This window comes from Oncorhynchus masou, chromosome 23 (genome assembly GCF_036934945.1).
Source record: "Oncorhynchus masou masou isolate Uvic2021 chromosome 23, UVic_Omas_1.1, whole genome shotgun sequence".
Lineage (NCBI taxonomy): Eukaryota > Metazoa > Chordata > Actinopteri > Salmoniformes > Salmonidae > Oncorhynchus > Oncorhynchus masou.
Genome location: NC_088234.1, coordinates 51,893,094 through 51,911,037, shown reverse-complemented (window position 1 = coordinate 51,911,037; position 17,944 = coordinate 51,893,094). Strand labels below are relative to the sequence as shown.

Sequence of the window (17,944 nt, the reverse complement as noted above, 5' to 3'; positions counted from 1 at the left end):
CCCAGAGAGTACTGTTGAGGCTAATAATTGAAGAATAAATTATTTGGTGACATGAATATATTTAGAATAGTTTTAAATTATTCACTATTTTAAATTTTATGAAATTCCCTGAGGATGGCCCTCCCCTTCTTACTCTAAATAGCCTCCACTACAGTACATAATTCAAAACAACACTGTAGCCTACTTCGAAGCAACACTGTACAGTTAGTGCATCCATCTTAAGATGGCTACGTGAGAATACAACATACAGTAGCACAGTTTCATGACTGGTCTGTTCGGATCAGGTTACCATGGACCACACTCCTACAAGTGACATCTCTCACACCCGCCAGAGGGGAAAAGATTGAGAGGTATGGAGGTGGGGGGGTTTATGACACCTCACACCCATTGTAAATCTTAAGGCAGTAGACAAAATCCCTTTGTCCTCTCACTGTGGAGGAATGGAATGTATGATGGGCCTATGGAGAACCTACCTCAGAACAATAACATGCAATAAATGGACTTTGGGACATTATGTTTCATCAGCCAAAATGGTAGTAATAACAACAGATGGAATATGAAAATGAATGTCGTTTTTGTTATGTTATTAAATGTTTGCATACCATACGTTGTGTGGAAAATGTCCAGATCAAAGAGAATGTTTTTATAAAGATGAAATGTGGACTTAGTTGTCTAAATTGGATCTGAGAAAAATCCAGACCTTGTCTCGTAAATAGTTTCACATAGAGAACTTGCCCTAAAGGCGGAAACGCCCATTTCTGACCCAAGGGTATAAAACATGTGAGTTAAGAATTAACATCATGACTAGGCGAACAAGCGCTGCAGCCAAGGTCTGAGTAGTCAGCAACGCCAAAACATAACACGAGGTTCAAAAATACAAAGGGACCTTTTAACAATCTATGCTACGGCTGTATCTAAGAGGGTGAATTCAAGCAGGATCACCCGGTTATTCTCTCCAAGGAATCTACACTGCTTTCATTCCCACGCTGGAACTATCCATTTTGGCTGATTAGTAGTAAGTGTGCTTTTCTCTCGTGTACTCCCTCTTTCTCTCTCTTTTGAAATCCCCATTTTGTGTAACACGTGTCATAATATGTTGGCCCACTTGGGAGCTGTTTCATTATAATACCCCCTTTTGGCCCACACTTTTAAATATATATATATATTTAATAGCCCAGACTGTGTGTATGTGTATCTTATATTATAATTTTAGCTTGTTAGTAAATAAATAATCAATTGATGTGGTACGGACTTATTTAGTGGGACTCGGTTTGTGTAGATTCCCAGATTATCCAACGTTCAGAATGAGACTGTATAGGAAATTAATTCATTATTTAGCAACTGTTGTAAAATCGATATTCTAATGTTTTTGAGTTAATTTGGGAAATGGAAACCCAATAAAATCAAACTTTCCCATGGTTCCCCAGGTTACTGAGTTAATAATTAATTACCTGATTCATTTAAATCATGTAATTATAAACAGTTAATAATTTGATGAACAGCAGTCCTCACATTAATCAATCCAAAGTCACGACAACAGTCATAGTAAGTACATTTTTCCTCAATAAAGTAGCTTTCAGCAAAGTCTGTGCAAGTAAGTTTCAAGTTCAAGTCAGATCTCAAGAAGATCTAAATGCATATTCCCAGGAAACTGATCAAATGGTTTGCATGCAGATGCTTAATGGAAGTTTCACCAGTAAAACATGAATGTCACACCCTGACCATAGTTTATTTGTATGTTTGTATGTTTTGGTTGGTCAGGGTGTGATCTGAGTGGGCATTCTATGTTGGATGTTTTGTTTGTCTATTTCTATGTCTGGCCTGATATGGTTCTCAATCAGAGGCAGGTGTTAGTCATTGTCTCTGATTGGGAACCATATTTAGGTAGCTTGGGTTTCACTGTGTGTTTGTGGGTGATTGTTCCTGTCTCTGTGTTTGTTGCACCAGATAGGGCTGTTTCGGTTTTCCACGTTTGTTGTTTTGTATTGTTCGTGTTTCATCTTCATTAAAGATGTATCTAACTGACCACGCTGCATTTTGGTCCGATCCTTGTTCCACCTCTTTGTCAGAGGAGGAACTAGAAGAAACCCGTTACAGAATCAAACACCACAACAGGACCAAGCGGCGTGGTGACAAGCAGCGGCAGCAGGAGCAGCGATCACAGGACTTCTGGACTTGGGAGGAGATATTGGACGGAAAAGGACCCTGGGCACAGCCTGGAGAATATCGCCGTCCCAAGGAAGAACTGGAGGCGGCGAAAGCGGAGAGGCGCTGGTTTAAAGAGGCAGCACGGCGACGCTGTTGGAAGCCCGAGAGTCAGCCCCAAAACTTTCTTGGGGGGGTGGCTCACAGGGAGTATGGCTACGCCAGGTAGGAGACCTGCGCAAACTTCCTGTGCTTACCGGGGGGCTAGAGAGACCGGGCAGGCACAATCAAATCATATTTGTCACATACACATGGTTAGCAGATGTTAATGCGAGTGGAAATGCTTGTGCTTTTAATTCCGACAATGCAGTAATAACCAACAAGTAATCTAACCTAACAATTTCACAACAACTACCTTATAAACACAAGTGTAAAGGGATGAAGAATATGTACATAAAAATATATGAATGAGTGATGGTACAGAACGGCATAGGCAAGATGCAGTAGATGGTATAGAGAACAGTATATACATATGAGATGAGTAATGTAGGGTATTAAACAATATATTAAGTGGCATTGTTAAAAGTGGTTAGTGATATATTTTTACATCAATTTTTCCATTATTAAAGTGGCTGGAGTTGAGTCAGTATGTTGGCAGCAGCCACTCAATGTTAGTGGTGGCTGTTTAACAGTCTGATGGCCTTGAGATAGACTGAAAAACAGCTTCTGTCGGTCCCTGCTTTGATGCACCTGTACTGACCTCGCCTTCTGGATGATAGCGGGGTGAACCAGCAGTGGCTCAGGTGGTTGTTGTCCTTGATGATCTTTTTGGCCTTCCTGTGACATCGGGTGGTGTAGGTGTCCTGGAGGGCAAATAGTTTCAAATCAAATCTAATCAAATTTATTTATATAGCCCTTCGTACATCAGCTGATATCTCAGTGCTGTACAGAAACCCAGCCTAAAACCCCAAACAGCAAGCAATGCAGGTGTAGAAGCACAGTGGCTAGGAAAAACTCCCTAGAAAGGCCAAAACCTAGGAAGAAACCTAGAGAGGAACCAGGCTATGTGGGGTGGCCAGTCCTCTTCTGGCTGTGCCGGGTGGAGATTACAACAGGACATGGCCAAGATGTTCAAATGTTCATAAATGACCAGCATGGTCAAATAATAATAATCACAGGCAGAACAGTTGAAACTGGAGCAGCAGCACGGCCAGGTGGACTGGGGGCAGCAAGGAGTCATCATGTCAGGTCGTCCTGAGGCATGGTCCTAGGGCTCATGTCCTCCGAGAGAGAGAGAGAGAGAGAGAGAATTAGAGAGAGCATACTTAAATTCACACAGGACACCGGATAAGACAGGAGAAGTACTCCAGATATAACAAACTGACCCTAGCCCCCCGACACAAACTACTGCAGCATAAATACTGGAGACTGAGACAGGAGGGGTCAGGAGACACTGTGGCCCCATCCGATGATACCCCCGGACAAGGCCAAACAGGAAGGATATAACCCCACCTACTTTGCCAAAGCACAGCCTCCACACCACTAGAGGGATATCTTCAACCACCAACTTACCATCCTGAGACAAGGCAGAGTATAGCCCACAAAGATCTCCGCTACGGCACAACCCAAGGGGGGCGCCAACCCAGACAGGAAGATCACGTCAGTGACTCAACCCACTCAATTGACGCACCCCTCCTAGGGACGGTGTGAAAGAGCCCTAGTAAGCCAGTGACTCAGCCCCTGTAATAGGGTTAGAGGCAGAGAATCCCAATGGAAAGAGGGGAACCGGCCAGGCAGAGACACCATGGCGGTTCGTTGCTCCAGAGCCTTTCCGTTCACCTTCACACTCCTGGGCCAGACTACACTCAAGCATATGACCCACTGAAGAGATGAGTCTTCAGTAAAGACTTAAAGGTTGAGACCGAGTTTGCATCTCTCACATGGGTAGGCAGACCATTCCATAAAAATGGAGCTCTGTAGGAGAAATCCCTGCCTCCAGCCGTTTGCTTAGAAATTCTATGGACAATTAGGAGGCCAGCGTCTTGTGACCGTAGCGTATGTGTAGATATGTACGGAAGGACCAAATCAGAGAAATGGGTAGGAGCAAGCCCATGTAATGCTTTGTAGGTTAGCAGTAAAACCTTGAAATCAGCCCTTGCATTGACAGGAAGCCAGTGTAGAGAGGCTAGCACTGGAGTAATATGATCACATTTTGGGGTTCTAGTCAGGATTCTAGCAGCTGTATTTAGCACTAACTGAAGTTCATTTAGTACAACCATTAAGATTAGTTGTCAGATTCAACAGAAGATCTCTTTGTTTCTTGGGACCTAGAACAAGCGTCTCTGTTTTGTCCGAGTTTAAAAGTAGAAAGTTTGCAGCCGTCCACTTCCTTATGTCTGAAACACATGCTTCTAGCGAGGGCAATTTTGGGGCTTCACCATGTTTCATTGAAATGTACAGCTGTGTGTCATCCGCATCGCAGTGAAAGTTTACATTATGTTTTCGAATGACATCCCCAAGAGGTAAAATATATAGTGAAAACAATAGTGGTCCTAAAACAGAACCTTGAGGAACACCGAAATGTACAGTTGATTTGTCAGAGGACAAACCATTAACAGAGACAAACTGATATCTTTCCGACAGATAAGATCTAAACCAGGCCAGAACTTGTCCGTGTCGACCAATTTGGGTTTCCAATCTCTCCAAATGAATGTAGTGATCGATGATATAGGCCGATAGTTTTTTATATTTTCTGGGACAAGGTTTGGCTTTTTCAAGAGAGGCTTTATTACTGCAACTTTTAGTGAGTTTGGTACACATCCGGTGGATAGAGAGCTGTTTATTATGTTCAACATAGGAGGGCGAAGCACAGGAAGCAGCTCTTTCAGTAGTTTAGTTGGAATAGGGTCCAGTATGCAGCTTGAAGTTTTAGAGGCCATGATTATTTTCATCATTGTGTCAAGAGATATAGTACTAAAACACTTGAGCGTCTCTCTTAATCCTAGGTCCTGGCAGAGTTGTGCAGACTCAGGACAACTGAGCTTTGAAGGAACATGCAGATTTAAAGAGGAGTCCGTAATTTGCTATCTAATAATCATGATCTTTTCCTCAAAGAAGTTCATGAATTTATCACTGCTGAAGTGAAAGCCATCCTCTCTTGGGTAATGCTGCTTTTTATTTAGCTTTGCGACAGTATCAAAAAGGAATTTCGGATTGTTCTTATTTTCCTCAATTAAGTTGGAAGAATAGGATGATCGAGCAGCAGTAAGGGCTCTTCGGTACTGCACGGTACTGTCTTTCCAAGCTAATCGGAAGACTTCCAGTTTGGTGTGGCGCCATTTCCGTTCCAATTTTCTGGAAGCTTGCTTCAGAGCTCGGGTATTTTCTGTGTACCAGGGAGCTAGTTTCTTATGAGAAATGGTTTTAGTTTTTAGGGGTGCAACTGCATCTAGGGTATTGCGCAAGGTTACATTGAGTTCCTCAGTTAGGTGGTTAACTGATTTTTGTCCTCTGGCATCCTTGGGTAGACAGAGCGAATCTGGAAGGACATCAAGGAATCTTTGTGTTGTCTGAATTTATAGCACGACTTTTGATGTTCCTTGGATGGGGTCTGAGCAGATTATTTGTTGCAATTGCAAACGTAATAAAATGGTGGTCCGATAGTCCAGGATTATGAGGAAAAACATTAAGATCCACAACATTTATTCCATGGGACAAAACTAGGTCCAGAGTATGACTGTTACAGTGAGTGGGTCCAGAGACATGTTGGACAAAACCCACTGAGTCGATGATGGCTCCGAAAGCCTTTTGGAGTGGGTCTGTGGACTTCACCAAACATCACCAAAGATTAGAATATTATCTGCTATGACTACAAGGTCTGATAGGAATTCAGAGAACTCAACGAGGAACGCTGTATATGGCCCAGGAGGCCTGTAAACAGTAGCTATAAAAAGTGATTGAGTAGGCTGCATAGATTTCATGACTAGAAGCTCAAAAGACAAAAACGTCTTTTTTTTTTTGTAAATTGAAATTTGCTATCGTAAATGTTAGAAACACCTCCGCTTTTGCGGGATGCACGGGGGATATGGTCACTAGTGTCGCCAGGAGGTGAGGCCTCATTTAACACAGTAAATTCATCAAGCTTAAGCCATGTTTCAGTCAGGCCAATCACATCAAGATTATGATCAGTAATTAGTTCATTGACTATAATTGCCTTTGAAGTAAGGGTTCTAACATTAAGTAGCCCTATTTTGAGATGTGAGGTATCATGATCTCTTTCAATAATGACAAGAATGGAGGAGGTCTTTATCCTAGTGAGATTGCTTAGGCAAACACCGCCATGTTTAGTTTTGCCCAACCTAGGTCGAGGCACAGACACGGTCTCAATGGGGATAGCTGAGCTGACTACACTGACTGCTAGTGGCAGACTCCACTATGCTGGCAGGCTGGCTAACAGCCTGCTGCCTGGCCTGCACCCAATTTCATTGTGGAGCTAGAGGAGTTAGAGCCCTGTATATGTTGGTAGATAAGATGAGAGCACCCCTCCAGCTAGGATGGAGTCACTCCTCAGCAGGTCAGGCTTGGTCCTGTTTGTGGGTGAGTCCCAGAAAGAGGGCCAATTATCTACAAATTCTATCTTTTGGGAGGGGCAGAAAAGAGTTTTCAACCATCAATTGAGTTGTGAGACTCTGCTGTAGAGCTCATCACTCCCCCTAACTGGGAGCGGCCAGAGACAATTACTCGATGCCGACACATCTTTCTAGCTGATTTACACGCTGAAGCTATGTTGCGGTTGGTGATCTCTGACTGTTTCATCCTAACATTGTTGATGCCGACGTGGATAACAATATCTCTATACTCTCTACACACGCCAATTTTAGCTTTAGCCAGCACCATCTTCAGATTAGCCTTAACGTCGGTAGCCCTGCCCCCTGGTAAACAGTGTATGATCGCTGGATGATTTGTTTTAAGTCTAATACTGCGGGTAATGGAGTCGCCAATGACTATAGTTTTCAATTTGTCAGAGCTAATGGTGGGAAGCTTCTGCGTCTCAGACCCCGTAACGGGAGGAGTAGAGACCAGAGAAGGCTCGACCTCTGACTCCGACTCGCTGCTTAATGGGGTAAACCGGTTGAAAGTTTCTGTCAGCTGAATGAGCGACACCGGTAGAGCGTTCCTACAGCATTTCCCTCCAGAAACCGTGAGAAAGTCGTCCGGCTGCGGGGACCGTGCGAGGGGATTTATACTAACGTTACTATCTGTACTTACTGGTGGCACAGACGCTGTTCCATCCTTTCCTACACTGAAATTACCCTTGCCTAACGATTGCGTCTGAAGCTGGGCTTGCAGCACAGCTTTCCTCGCCGTAAGGCAATCGTTCTCCTGTATATTATGAGTACAGCGACTGCTATTAGAAGGCATCATGTTTATGTTACTACTTAGCTTCGGCTGTTTTAGGTTCTGACAAACCACGTCCAGGTAAAGCGTCTGGCATGAAAAAGTTGAATGAAAATAAAAAGTTGAGGGGAAAAAACAAAAATATAAACGGTAATTAAAAAGTAAAAACCGTAATGTTGTCAGGTAGCAAAGTAAGGTTGGTAACAAAATGCACAGCAACACGTAAACGGTGATGCGTTGTACAGAGCTCTACCCTCTGGAGAGCCTTACGGTTGTGGGCGGAGCAGTTGCCGTACCAGGCGGTGATACAGCCCGACAGGATGCTCTCAATTGTGCATCTGTAACGGTTTGTGAGTGCTTTTGGTGACAAGCAGAATTTCTTCAGCCTCCTGAGGTCGACATTTGATTGTGAGGAAGTCAGGTGAAAAGAAGGAGGACTTGAGTTCCTGTATGTTGTTATGATTACATCACGTCTCATTAATCATAAGGCATACACCCCCGCCCTTCTTCTTACCAGAAAGATGCTTGTTTCTAAGAAACCAGCTGGCTGTACTGACTCCGATAGCGTGTCTCAAGTGAGCCATGTTTCCGTGAAGCAAACCACGTTACAGTCTCTCTGGAAGGCAACCCTTGCTCGGATTTCATCAACCTTGTTGTCAAGAGACTGGACATTGGTGAGTAGTATGCTCGGGAGCGGTGCACGATGTGCCCATCTCCGGAGCCTGACCAGAAGACCGCTTCGTCTGCCTCTTTAACGGCGACGTTGTTTTGGTTCGCCGGCTGGGATCCGATCCATTGTCCTGGGTGGAAGGCAAAACACAGGATCCGCTTTGGGAAAGTCATATTCCTGGTCGAAATGATGGTGAGTTGACGTTGCTTTTATATCCAGTAGTGCCTCCCGACTGTATGCAATAAAACCTTAGATTACCTGGGGTACCAATGTAAGAAATAACACGTAAACAAAAAAAACACTGCATAATTTCCTAGGAAAGCGAAGCAGGGCGGCCATCTCTGTAGGCGCCGGAAGTCAGTAGCTAGATAACATGAGTTCCTGAATTGATTATATTTTTGTGCAATATTGTAAATTATTGGAATTAAATGAGGTGACTCGAGAAGGTACTACCTTGCTTCGGCACTGGCGAGGAGAAATCAATTGATAGTTTCCTGGTTCTAGACTTTTCTTGTTCTGACAAATCTGCTGAGAAAGAGCCCGGTGACATGTAATGCACGACCTCTATATCCACAGCTCTGATCACAGGCCTGTGATTTTAATGGAATCGATATCTGATTCGTCCATGACTTAAATTGCAGGAATATGAACACATTCTGATGAGAATGTTATCAACAGCCAATACTGTATATTATTGCTTTCCCAAAGTATATCATGTTGACGTAAAAGTGGCAAGCTTTTATTGACCGACTGGTGGGCATGCGTCGTCTTGTGCAGAAATCAGTTGATAAGTTTGTAACTGTATGAACACAGTTGGAACACTTTTGGATCAATCAAGCTGAAAATGGCATTCACATACTGGATCCCTGACACACTTCACTCTATGGAAAACACATCCGTTATGTAGGTTCAAACAACTGTGGACTGTGAATTAAATTTGCAATTTGAAAAATAGAAGTTCATGAGCACTCAACTCCAAAGGAGGTGTGGAGGAGAAAAAGGGGTTTCGTCATGTTTACCACACATTACCCTCAGTTGAACACATCGCCCCCACACCAGGGTGACAACTTGAACCAGTTCTCTAATGCAACACTACCACAAGATGTGCTGCATGTGCAACATGCTATACCTCCACTTCACAGCTTCTGTTTCTGTCCATCTGCTTCAGCCAAAATTGAAGGGAAATTGGGGGGGGAAAGAAAGGGGCAGAGAGAAGATAGGCTAAGAACAAAATGAGTCAGCTTCACCTCTCTTACCAAGCATGTTATATTGAGTCGCTAGAACTATCAACTTTTGGGACCTCACCGTTGAGAAAGGGGGCACAAAAAATAAATTAATGGACTCACTTGTCTAATTTTCAAATCCACCATAATGGCATTGTCTTTGAAGGGCACTACAGTACAACGCCACTAAGAACTCCTTCCACAAACCCCAAAAACTTAAACATACCCACAAGCATTGAGTATAGCCTTCAGTGGTCACGCCCAACTTTCTATTTAGAACTGAATGTCCTCAGTATGCCCTGGTTTGTTTTCCAGTGAATGAATATTCCATTGCCAGGGACCAGGGTCGTTTTCCAATCACTGCGTCTGAGAAATGAGTCTCAGGGTGGCACTTAATGAAACTCAATCTCCCAAGATTCATAAATAAACTCATCAACATCACCCCTCCTGATGTTAATTTAAAGTAAAGAGTGATTTAAGCCCACAGAATGTACAGTATGTCCTTTGTTCCTTGGCCTTTATTATGAACCACACAGAGGATGTTCCAGGGAGCTAAGGCCTTCAGGCTTGTAAAGTTAGGATGGTAGGTAATCAAAAGGTGACTTATTAACAGAGCAGCTGTTTATTGGAACAACTCTGTAGGTTAATGTATATGTTTTGAGTAGCGTACTATTTTCTCTCTTTTGTGATTTCAACACATTCTTTGTCGTCAATCCTTCCTCATTTCACCAGCAGATGCCACTCTTTTTGTATTACATCTCATTGTACATTTTATGAACTGCTTTGCTTCTATATTTGTGTATTGTTGCTGCTTCTCCTTGACACTTTTATTAGTTGTCCCTTCTTGAAATATCCGAGCACAATGCAAATATAACGCAGTCAGTGCTCTGCAAATATGCTGTTGTGTTTGCTTTTTTATGCAGGTTGGCATTTATTGTCATGAATCTTGCCCTGGGGGCAGCTCTGCAGAGTGGTCACTAGCTGGCACAGCCACAAAATTATAAAATCTGATTTTAAATCTAACCTTAACCACACTGATAACCATAATGCCTAACCCTAACCTTATTTTTTGTTTTCATTCATTTTTACGATATAGACAATTTTGGCTTTCCGCTGGCCTATCTAGCAGAAATTGCTCAGTTCTGCCTCCAGGTCAAGATTAATGACAATAAATGTCAACCTGCCTTTTTTGTGTGTATGTGGCGTCCTCTAGAGGGAATTTTACTACCTAACCCTTTAGTTGACTAAAAGCTTACTGGAACTCTGATAGATGAATGTACTTTCCTCAGATATTTGTAAACATTTGAATGGTAAAGCAACCAAGTTTGGAGATAGCAAATACCCTTGTCTAGTCCTGTGGTTAAATGTAAGTTACTACAAGTTCTGTGTAGACTTCTGTAGGAAGATCTTTCAGTAAGTAAATTCAACTGAGAGCCAAGGCACAAGAGGCATCACTTGATAAACTGTGGTAAGGGTAAGTGAAACCACATCCTGCCAAGATAACGACACAACTCTGAAGAGCAAGTTCTAACATAATTAGTCAGATGGGGGTTTCAGATGGCCCAATATGGCTATTATATATTAATTAGCCTACACACTGATGTGAAAATAAAATCCATACTTGAGTTTACCCTGATAATCAACTTGTGTAATTAAGTTGGTGTCTAACTCCCAGTCCACCATACCATGAGAATGGGCTGTTTGAACAGCTTCTGTTGTTGCAAAATTGAGTTTGCAGTGAGTGATTTCAATTAAGCCATGACAGACTTAGACTTATCTTGCGTAATTGTGTCTGTCTTTTTCTGCAGCTGAATGGAAAAAGTTTTTGAAGTGGGTGACTGAAATGCTTGTGATTGAAAGGTGGTCATGGGGTTTGTGGGGTTTGTGCAAGTCGTTGACTTGCGTCATCATGAGGAACCTTGCCTAGACCTAAAAAAAATCTGCCTGTGCCCACATTCTGGAAACTATAGTTTTTTGGTCTAGTGGTATGCATGCTTGACACTGAAATGCAAATTACTGACAACTAAGGTTTGATATCAAACACTTACACAGGCATTCTCTCTTTGACCAAGAAAATGAGCAATTGTGGCCATCCTTATTTTACTACCACTGAGCAGGAAGAGGAAGCCAAGCAAGCTGCTAGCCTTGTGACACACTCAATTCAACTTCCACTATCTCAGCACACAACACTGTAGGTCATATGTGAGGGGGTTGAGTGTTCCTCTTGTGTCTGCATCAGTTACTCAGACACAGACACCAGCAGCTAGAGGTCATGGAGCCAAAACAGATCAAAGAGGGATATCTGGTCAAAAAGGTAAGGGGGATAATATCTTCCTGTCAAATAACACTGATTAGTGTAAGTCTTTGTGTTTAACTTGGGCCAGACTTTAATATTGTAAATGTGCTGTTGACAGTTGAACTACTATGCGATAGATTATCTCACATTTGAGAGGATTAGGGGCAAGATCCTTCGATGGAGACGGTGACAAGATTTAGCAACATCAAGACAGCTGGCAATATGTTTGACCAGTTACATGTCCAACTTGAGCTGTCATTCAAGTGCTTTAAATTAAACTGAAGGTTAGTATGGTAGTTTTAGGACTATTTCCATTTGGCCTTGAGACTTGTTCGCTTTGCTCAATTTAGACATTTGGAGACAGAGCAGATATCAACAAAACTGTTTCACCCACAAACCTCATTATCTGAAAATAACTTTTTATTTCTCATGGCCTGACAAATGACTAACACAGATGATGGGTCTCGTCAAAACAGACAGACTCTTAGTCTGTGGTCAGATGACGACGGATAACCCATAATCTCACTGGATTAATCCAAATCTAATTTTATCTATTGAATAGAAGATGATGGAATAATCTTCACATAAATCTTACTGGTAGAATACACCTCTTCAGAATTGCATAGCTTACAAAGGTTTTATATTATTCTCGTCAATACCAATGACCCCACCGAATATATTCTTTAAAAAAGTATACTTGGTCATAACAGACTTTACATGGGTGAAATAAAGCTCATGGAATAAAACGGAAGGTTTTACATCTTCCTAAGTCTGAGGGTGCTTTTCAACCTTTCAGACTTTGAATTCTATCTACTCGCCACCCAGGGTGAATGAACAAGGGGTACATACTGAAGATGCGCATGCTCATCCCCATAATCTTTTCAACATGAACAACTTCATAGTTAAGAACACTATAACAATATGGACGAAAATTAAATGTATTATACAAGAACCCAAAATATTACCATAACGAACAATCCTTGGATACCTTTTCAGAATTCACCGATAAATTGGTCCACATGAAAGACGAAAGGCATAGAAACCGTAAATGTCTTGGTAACAGGAAATGCACGTATTTCCATGACAAAATTTAAATGCAATTTTGGACTGACCAATGTAGATATTTTTAAATACATGCAACTTCAAAGTTTTACATCAAGTAACTTCGATTTGAAATCTTTTGGACATCAGAGAAATCTCGAGGGAATCGTATTTGAGTCAGAAAAGGGTATTCATATGATAGGTGAGATATACAAAACCTTGCAGAGAGCATATTCAACTGACAGTCTCTTAGAAAAAGAAATATATATTGGAACCAAGACTTAAAAATAACTGATATTGGCACAAGATGGAGGGAATGTTGGAACATAACTAACAAAATGACAGTTAAACTATATGCTTAATCCAGTATCAACAAATGTATAGAATTTATTACACAAGAGACAACATTCACAAATTCTACAGCACAATGGCAGAGTCATGTCTTAAATGTAAAATGAACAATGACTCAATAATCCATGCCTTCTGGGAATGCTATGGGCGGAGTTAGAATGTTGGCTTTATTCAAATGTAAATGTACTTTTAATCTGTCTGTGAGCATATTTCAATGACATGACATATGAGAGCAGTGAGATACCCGATGGTTTGGATGATACTTTTCTCGTCAATTATCTAGAAAACCGTAAACTTAAAAATTGGAAATCAACCAATCCTTCATCATTAACACAAATGCTTTATCTGAATGTTGAAAGTGTTTGGGCGACAGAGAAAAACAAAATGGAGCAGTTTGAGGCCATGTGGCAGAGAGTAATGCGGGCGCTGGAGATTGGGATGTGAGCATGTGGGTCTGGGCAGAGGTGATGTTGTGGATGTTTGTGAGGCTCTTTATGTTGTCATTTGTATTTGTATGTTTTGTTTGTAATTCTTACAAAAGAAAAATGAATAGAACATGATTTTGTCATGTCACATACTATACTGTTCTTCACATATAAACTTTTGCCTGAGCTATATTCTTATGCGCTCCAATATTTATCAGTTGTTCAGTATCATTGGAACATATTCTTAGAACTATAAGTAGTGCCTGTGATAGCTCTGTGGTGAACTCTCTATGGTGAACGACAACAATCAATAAAGGGAAGGGAAACTGCAACAACAACATTTCACATAAAACTAAGTATTTGTACCTTAAGATTTGTTCTCAAGTAACATCCCTCTTTGTGAGGATGTATTAGGCAACATTCACTCACTCACTTCCCATAAATCTGTATGCTGAACAGCATTTCTTATGGAAAAAAAAAAGTCATGTGGAGCAGATTCTTAATTTGCATTTATGGAGTAGGGGAAGTTGGGATTGAAAACAAAACACTGCTAGAGGCAGTTGCATTCAAATGCAGAGGTTAATATGTGTTGTTTTATGTATTCCCTCGTCCCAGCCCTCAATATTTGATACATGCATTGTGTAAATGAAATACATTTTATGCCCAGCATTCAGGCAAGTCAATTTGGAAGAAAGTCCATTTGGTAACACTTCACATGATGTTTCTATTATACCTGTTTAATAACAATGTCATCTTCTCTAACGTGTTTCTAACTGCATTGTATTTGTTCTGTAGTAACATAATACCTGTGGTATAGGGACTGATTGATTGAGAGTATCAACATATACATTTCTTTTTGTATTGTTCAGGGCACAGTGTTGAATTCGTGGAAGGTGGTGTGGGTGGTGTTGTCTGATGATGGTGTGGAGTTCTTCAAGAGAAAGGCAGACAGTGCCCCCAAAGGAATGATCCCACTGAAGGGAGCTGTTCTGACCAGCCCCTGTCAGGACTTCAGCAAGAGGGCGGTACGGACACTACTAAATACAAGTACAAGTGTCTATCATTACTGTAGTGCTCCAAACAGTCTTGTTCCTGACCTGACCTCACAATTTTGGCAACATACAAAATTAAAGTACAATGAAAAACATTCACACCCCCCCCCCCCCCCATACATCAAACATGTAATAATGTAATATAACATTGCTCTTTTCTTTAAGCTGGTTTTTAAGCTCAGCACGGCCAAGAACCAGGACCATTTCTTCCAGGCCACCCACCTGGAGGAGAGAGAGTCCTGGGTGAAGGACATCAAGAGGGCCATCACCTGTCTGCAGGGGGGCGTAAAGTTTGCCAGGAAGTCGATACGGAGGTCCATTCGCCTCCCTGATACCATCAACCTCAGGTAGGACCTCTGACTTGTCTTACTTACCACCTATGAGCCACAATACGCTTGCAGGAGCTACATTCATGTCTTCAGAACAATAGCCATCAATCACTTGATAACTTTCTAAGTATTGTCTGCTTTGTTGTCTGCCTTTTCTCAGTGAGTTATGTATTCTAATGAGAGACCAGGAGAATGGGGTCAAAGAGCAGAAGCTGGAAAAGGAGAAGAGAATCTACAATCACTGCTTCACAGGTGCAGTAATACATATAGGGACTTGGGTGACAGTGGATTTCCTTTTAATTTGTATTTATCCAGGTTAGACTAAAGGGAGCCTTATTGAGCCATTGAGTCTCACTCACTGAGTCACATTGCGATAGATTCTACCAGCTTTGATTCTCTTCTTCATGCAGGTGGTACGGTGGTGGACTGGCTGATCTCTAAGGACAAGGCCAGGAACAGGCCTGAGGCTCTGATGTTGGCTACAGGACTCCTGAACGAAGGATTCTTACAGCCCGCAGGGGACGTTTCCAAAGAGGGGGTCGAGGGAGGGGCAGTGTCCAACGTCCTCGATGAGCCAAATGCACTCTACTACTTTGTGAGTGAATGGACTGATGGTTTTTGTTAATCATGTAGCTGTCAGTGTCTATATATTCTTCCATATTTGCTAGAAGATTTGAAGATATGGTGGTCATTGCTAGAAGACCACACAGACTAGGCGATGTTTGAACATTTCTGTCGTTATAAACGTACGTATGTAAAAGCTATAATGTATTCTAAGTGAGGATGAGAGGAGACGATGAGATAATCCTGTATCCTAATGTTTCTTTACATTGTATGGTGTGTTGCAGGCAGACAGTGGGTTCTTCTGTGAAGGCTACTCCAGTGATGAAGACGTGATTGTGAAGGAGGAGTTCAGGGGTAACATCGTAAAACAGGGCTGCTTACTCAAACAGGTAAGACTGACAACACTGTGTAAACACTGATATTAAATATTTAGTTGATGAACTAATGTGATTATTACCAGATCAGATATGTTGGGATGTACTGAATGATGCTGTATTACATACTTAAGTTAATTAAACGGATCACAAAATATTATTGTCAGTAAGCATCACTTTCATTTTCAGAATGACAGCTAATGTCTCTCTTTCACAAGAGATTGAAACATGCATACACTCTTCGAAAAAAAAGGTGCTTCATCGGCTGTCCCCAGAGTTGGTAGAAAGTGAGAGGGCTGTAGGCGGTCTATACATAGGGCCTTTCGATGAGGGAGGAAGTGAAATTTCCCCACAGACCCATGTCTGTGGTCGGTGCTGTTTTCACAACTGATAGTGATCAGAATCAGAAGAGCAGACTGCCCGTCATGCTGTCTTTTTTTCACCCTAGGGACATCGGAGGAAAAACTGGAAGGTGCGGAAATTCATCCTCCGGAACGATCCCGCTTATATTCACTATTACGACCCCACCAAGGTACAGGATTAGAGAGTGGAACCTCAACCAAAATTTGTTTCAATTTCAATATTATTTTTCAAGAACTATCTTTACTTCGCTCTTTTCTAATGTCCATAATGTTTCTCCTTCCTGTCTCTCGCTGATCTGCTCTTTATTTCCCCTCAATCCATATTTCTCTCCCTTCCCCACCCTCACTCTCTCTGTAGGGTGATGAGTACCCTCTAGGCTCTATCCACCTGCGAGGGTCTGTGATCACAGCGGTGGAGTTTGTTCCTGATGGTGAGTTACACTGAACCAAGTCCCACTCAGTGTGATGAGGCCTATGAAGTGTAATTGCCATTTCCTGTCAGCAATTCTCTTTTAATTTGTTCTTCAAAACATTTTTCTTCTTCATCTTTTCTCGACTCAGCCAAGAGGTATGATGTTGATGGGAATCTCTTTGAGATCATCACTTCAGACGAGACACACTATTTTCTCCAAGCGGCTACATCTGAGGAGAGGAAGGAGTGGATCAAAGCCATCCACACTGTGTCAAAAACCGGAAAATAATCACAACAAGATCCATAGCTACTCTTAACACCTCACATGAAGGGATATGGAATATGGACGGACATGTTCAAAACATTGTTGCAGAGCCAGAAGGTATCCGAACCGATCTGATCTGAATGATCCTAAACTCTGCTTTTAAGGTTATGTCAAGAGTTTTAGGTTTAATATTGTATTTATGTTGAGTGATTATGAATTTCCTCTTCATATAGATCAAATGCTCCCTCACTTGCTTTTCAACATTCAACAGGATGTGGAGGCACTCTCACCTTTAGATATATTTATCACAGGCAGGCTGTGAAGAAGCGTGCAATGATCTCTGTGTAGAAAGGTGTGAAGTTCTGTAATGGCTTCTGGTGTGGCCTTCTGCTTTTCCTTCCAGCTGCCTGACAGAAATCATTGTCTTACATCAGATAGCTTGTCGATTTTGCCTGCACCGGTTGAGGGACGAGTGTCACGGAGGTTTGAAGCCACCTGACTTGAGACAATAGTGAAAAATAGGACAGTTCGAAGAATCTCAACATTGCAGCCAGTTCCTATGACCAAACAAACACATCATATCCTGCAAATCATTTCCGAACTCTGAGGACCCGTCACTGTGGTTTTCATGATGTTTCTAACTCATATCACTTGATGTACACATGGTCTCTGCACTGGCTGGATGTGGCTGTGTACTATCTCCATTGTCTGTCAAAAAGCCATTACAATTCTTTGTTCCACAGTATTACATATGTTAAATAAAGATCTACTCCTTGTCTCCACCTTTCGGTTATTATCAAATAGTTAATGTCCAAAAAAGAAAGTACTGGTTGTAAAAATCAAGAATTGTGTGCCTCTATTATTTGACATGTGCCTTTGGTTTTTGACTCTCATTTTTATCAACTCCACCCGGGCATTATGGCATCATGGAAGATGAATTGACTTTCACGAAAAAGCAGCACGTCAAACCTCTCACCTCAGCTAAAGACCACTTCTCCAACCATTTGTTTCATTTAAACTCGACCTACTCTCCTACAC

The 17,944-nt window shown here is 41.8% G+C and overlaps 1 protein-coding gene across 3 annotated transcripts; it reads left to right on the top strand.

The window, feature by feature from the left end:
• The first annotated feature begins 814 nt into the window (after nucleotides 1-814).
• Nucleotides 815-17,684, top strand: plek (pleckstrin). Of its 3 annotated transcripts, XM_064932481.1 has the most exons (10): nucleotides 815-1,015; nucleotides 2,070-2,370; nucleotides 14,418-14,573; nucleotides 14,766-14,947; nucleotides 15,090-15,181; nucleotides 15,340-15,524; nucleotides 15,778-15,882; nucleotides 16,316-16,399; nucleotides 16,588-16,660; nucleotides 16,791-17,684. In XM_064932481.1, the coding sequence occupies exons 3-10, from the start codon at nucleotides 14,514-14,516 to the stop codon at nucleotides 16,928-16,930; spliced, it is 921 nt and encodes a 306-aa protein (XP_064788553.1). In that variant the 5' UTR covers nucleotides 815-1,015; nucleotides 2,070-2,370; nucleotides 14,418-14,513; the 3' UTR covers nucleotides 16,931-17,684. The 3 variants fall into 3 exon arrangements, with proteins under 3 accessions (XP_064788553.1, XP_064788552.1, XP_064788551.1); XM_064932480.1 differs by lacking the exon at nucleotides 2,070-2,370; XM_064932479.1 differs by lacking the exons at nucleotides 815-1,015; nucleotides 2,070-2,370 and adding an exon at nucleotides 11,588-11,749.
• The last annotated feature ends 260 nt before the right edge of the window (nucleotides 17,685-17,944 follow it).

Excerpts from the sequence above, each read along its gene's own strand:
- plek (XM_064932479.1), top strand. The coding sequence starts at position 11,708 with ATGGAGCCAAAACAGATCAAAGAGGGATATCTGGTCAAAAAG. Across the intron at positions 11,750-14,417 it reads AGGGATATCTGGTCAAAAAG|GGCACAGTGTTGAATTCGTG; the intron begins GTAAGGGGGATA and ends TGTATTGTTCAG. Across the intron at positions 14,574-14,765 it reads AGGACTTCAGCAAGAGGGCG|CTGGTTTTTAAGCTCAGCAC; the intron begins GTACGGACACTA and ends CTTTTCTTTAAG.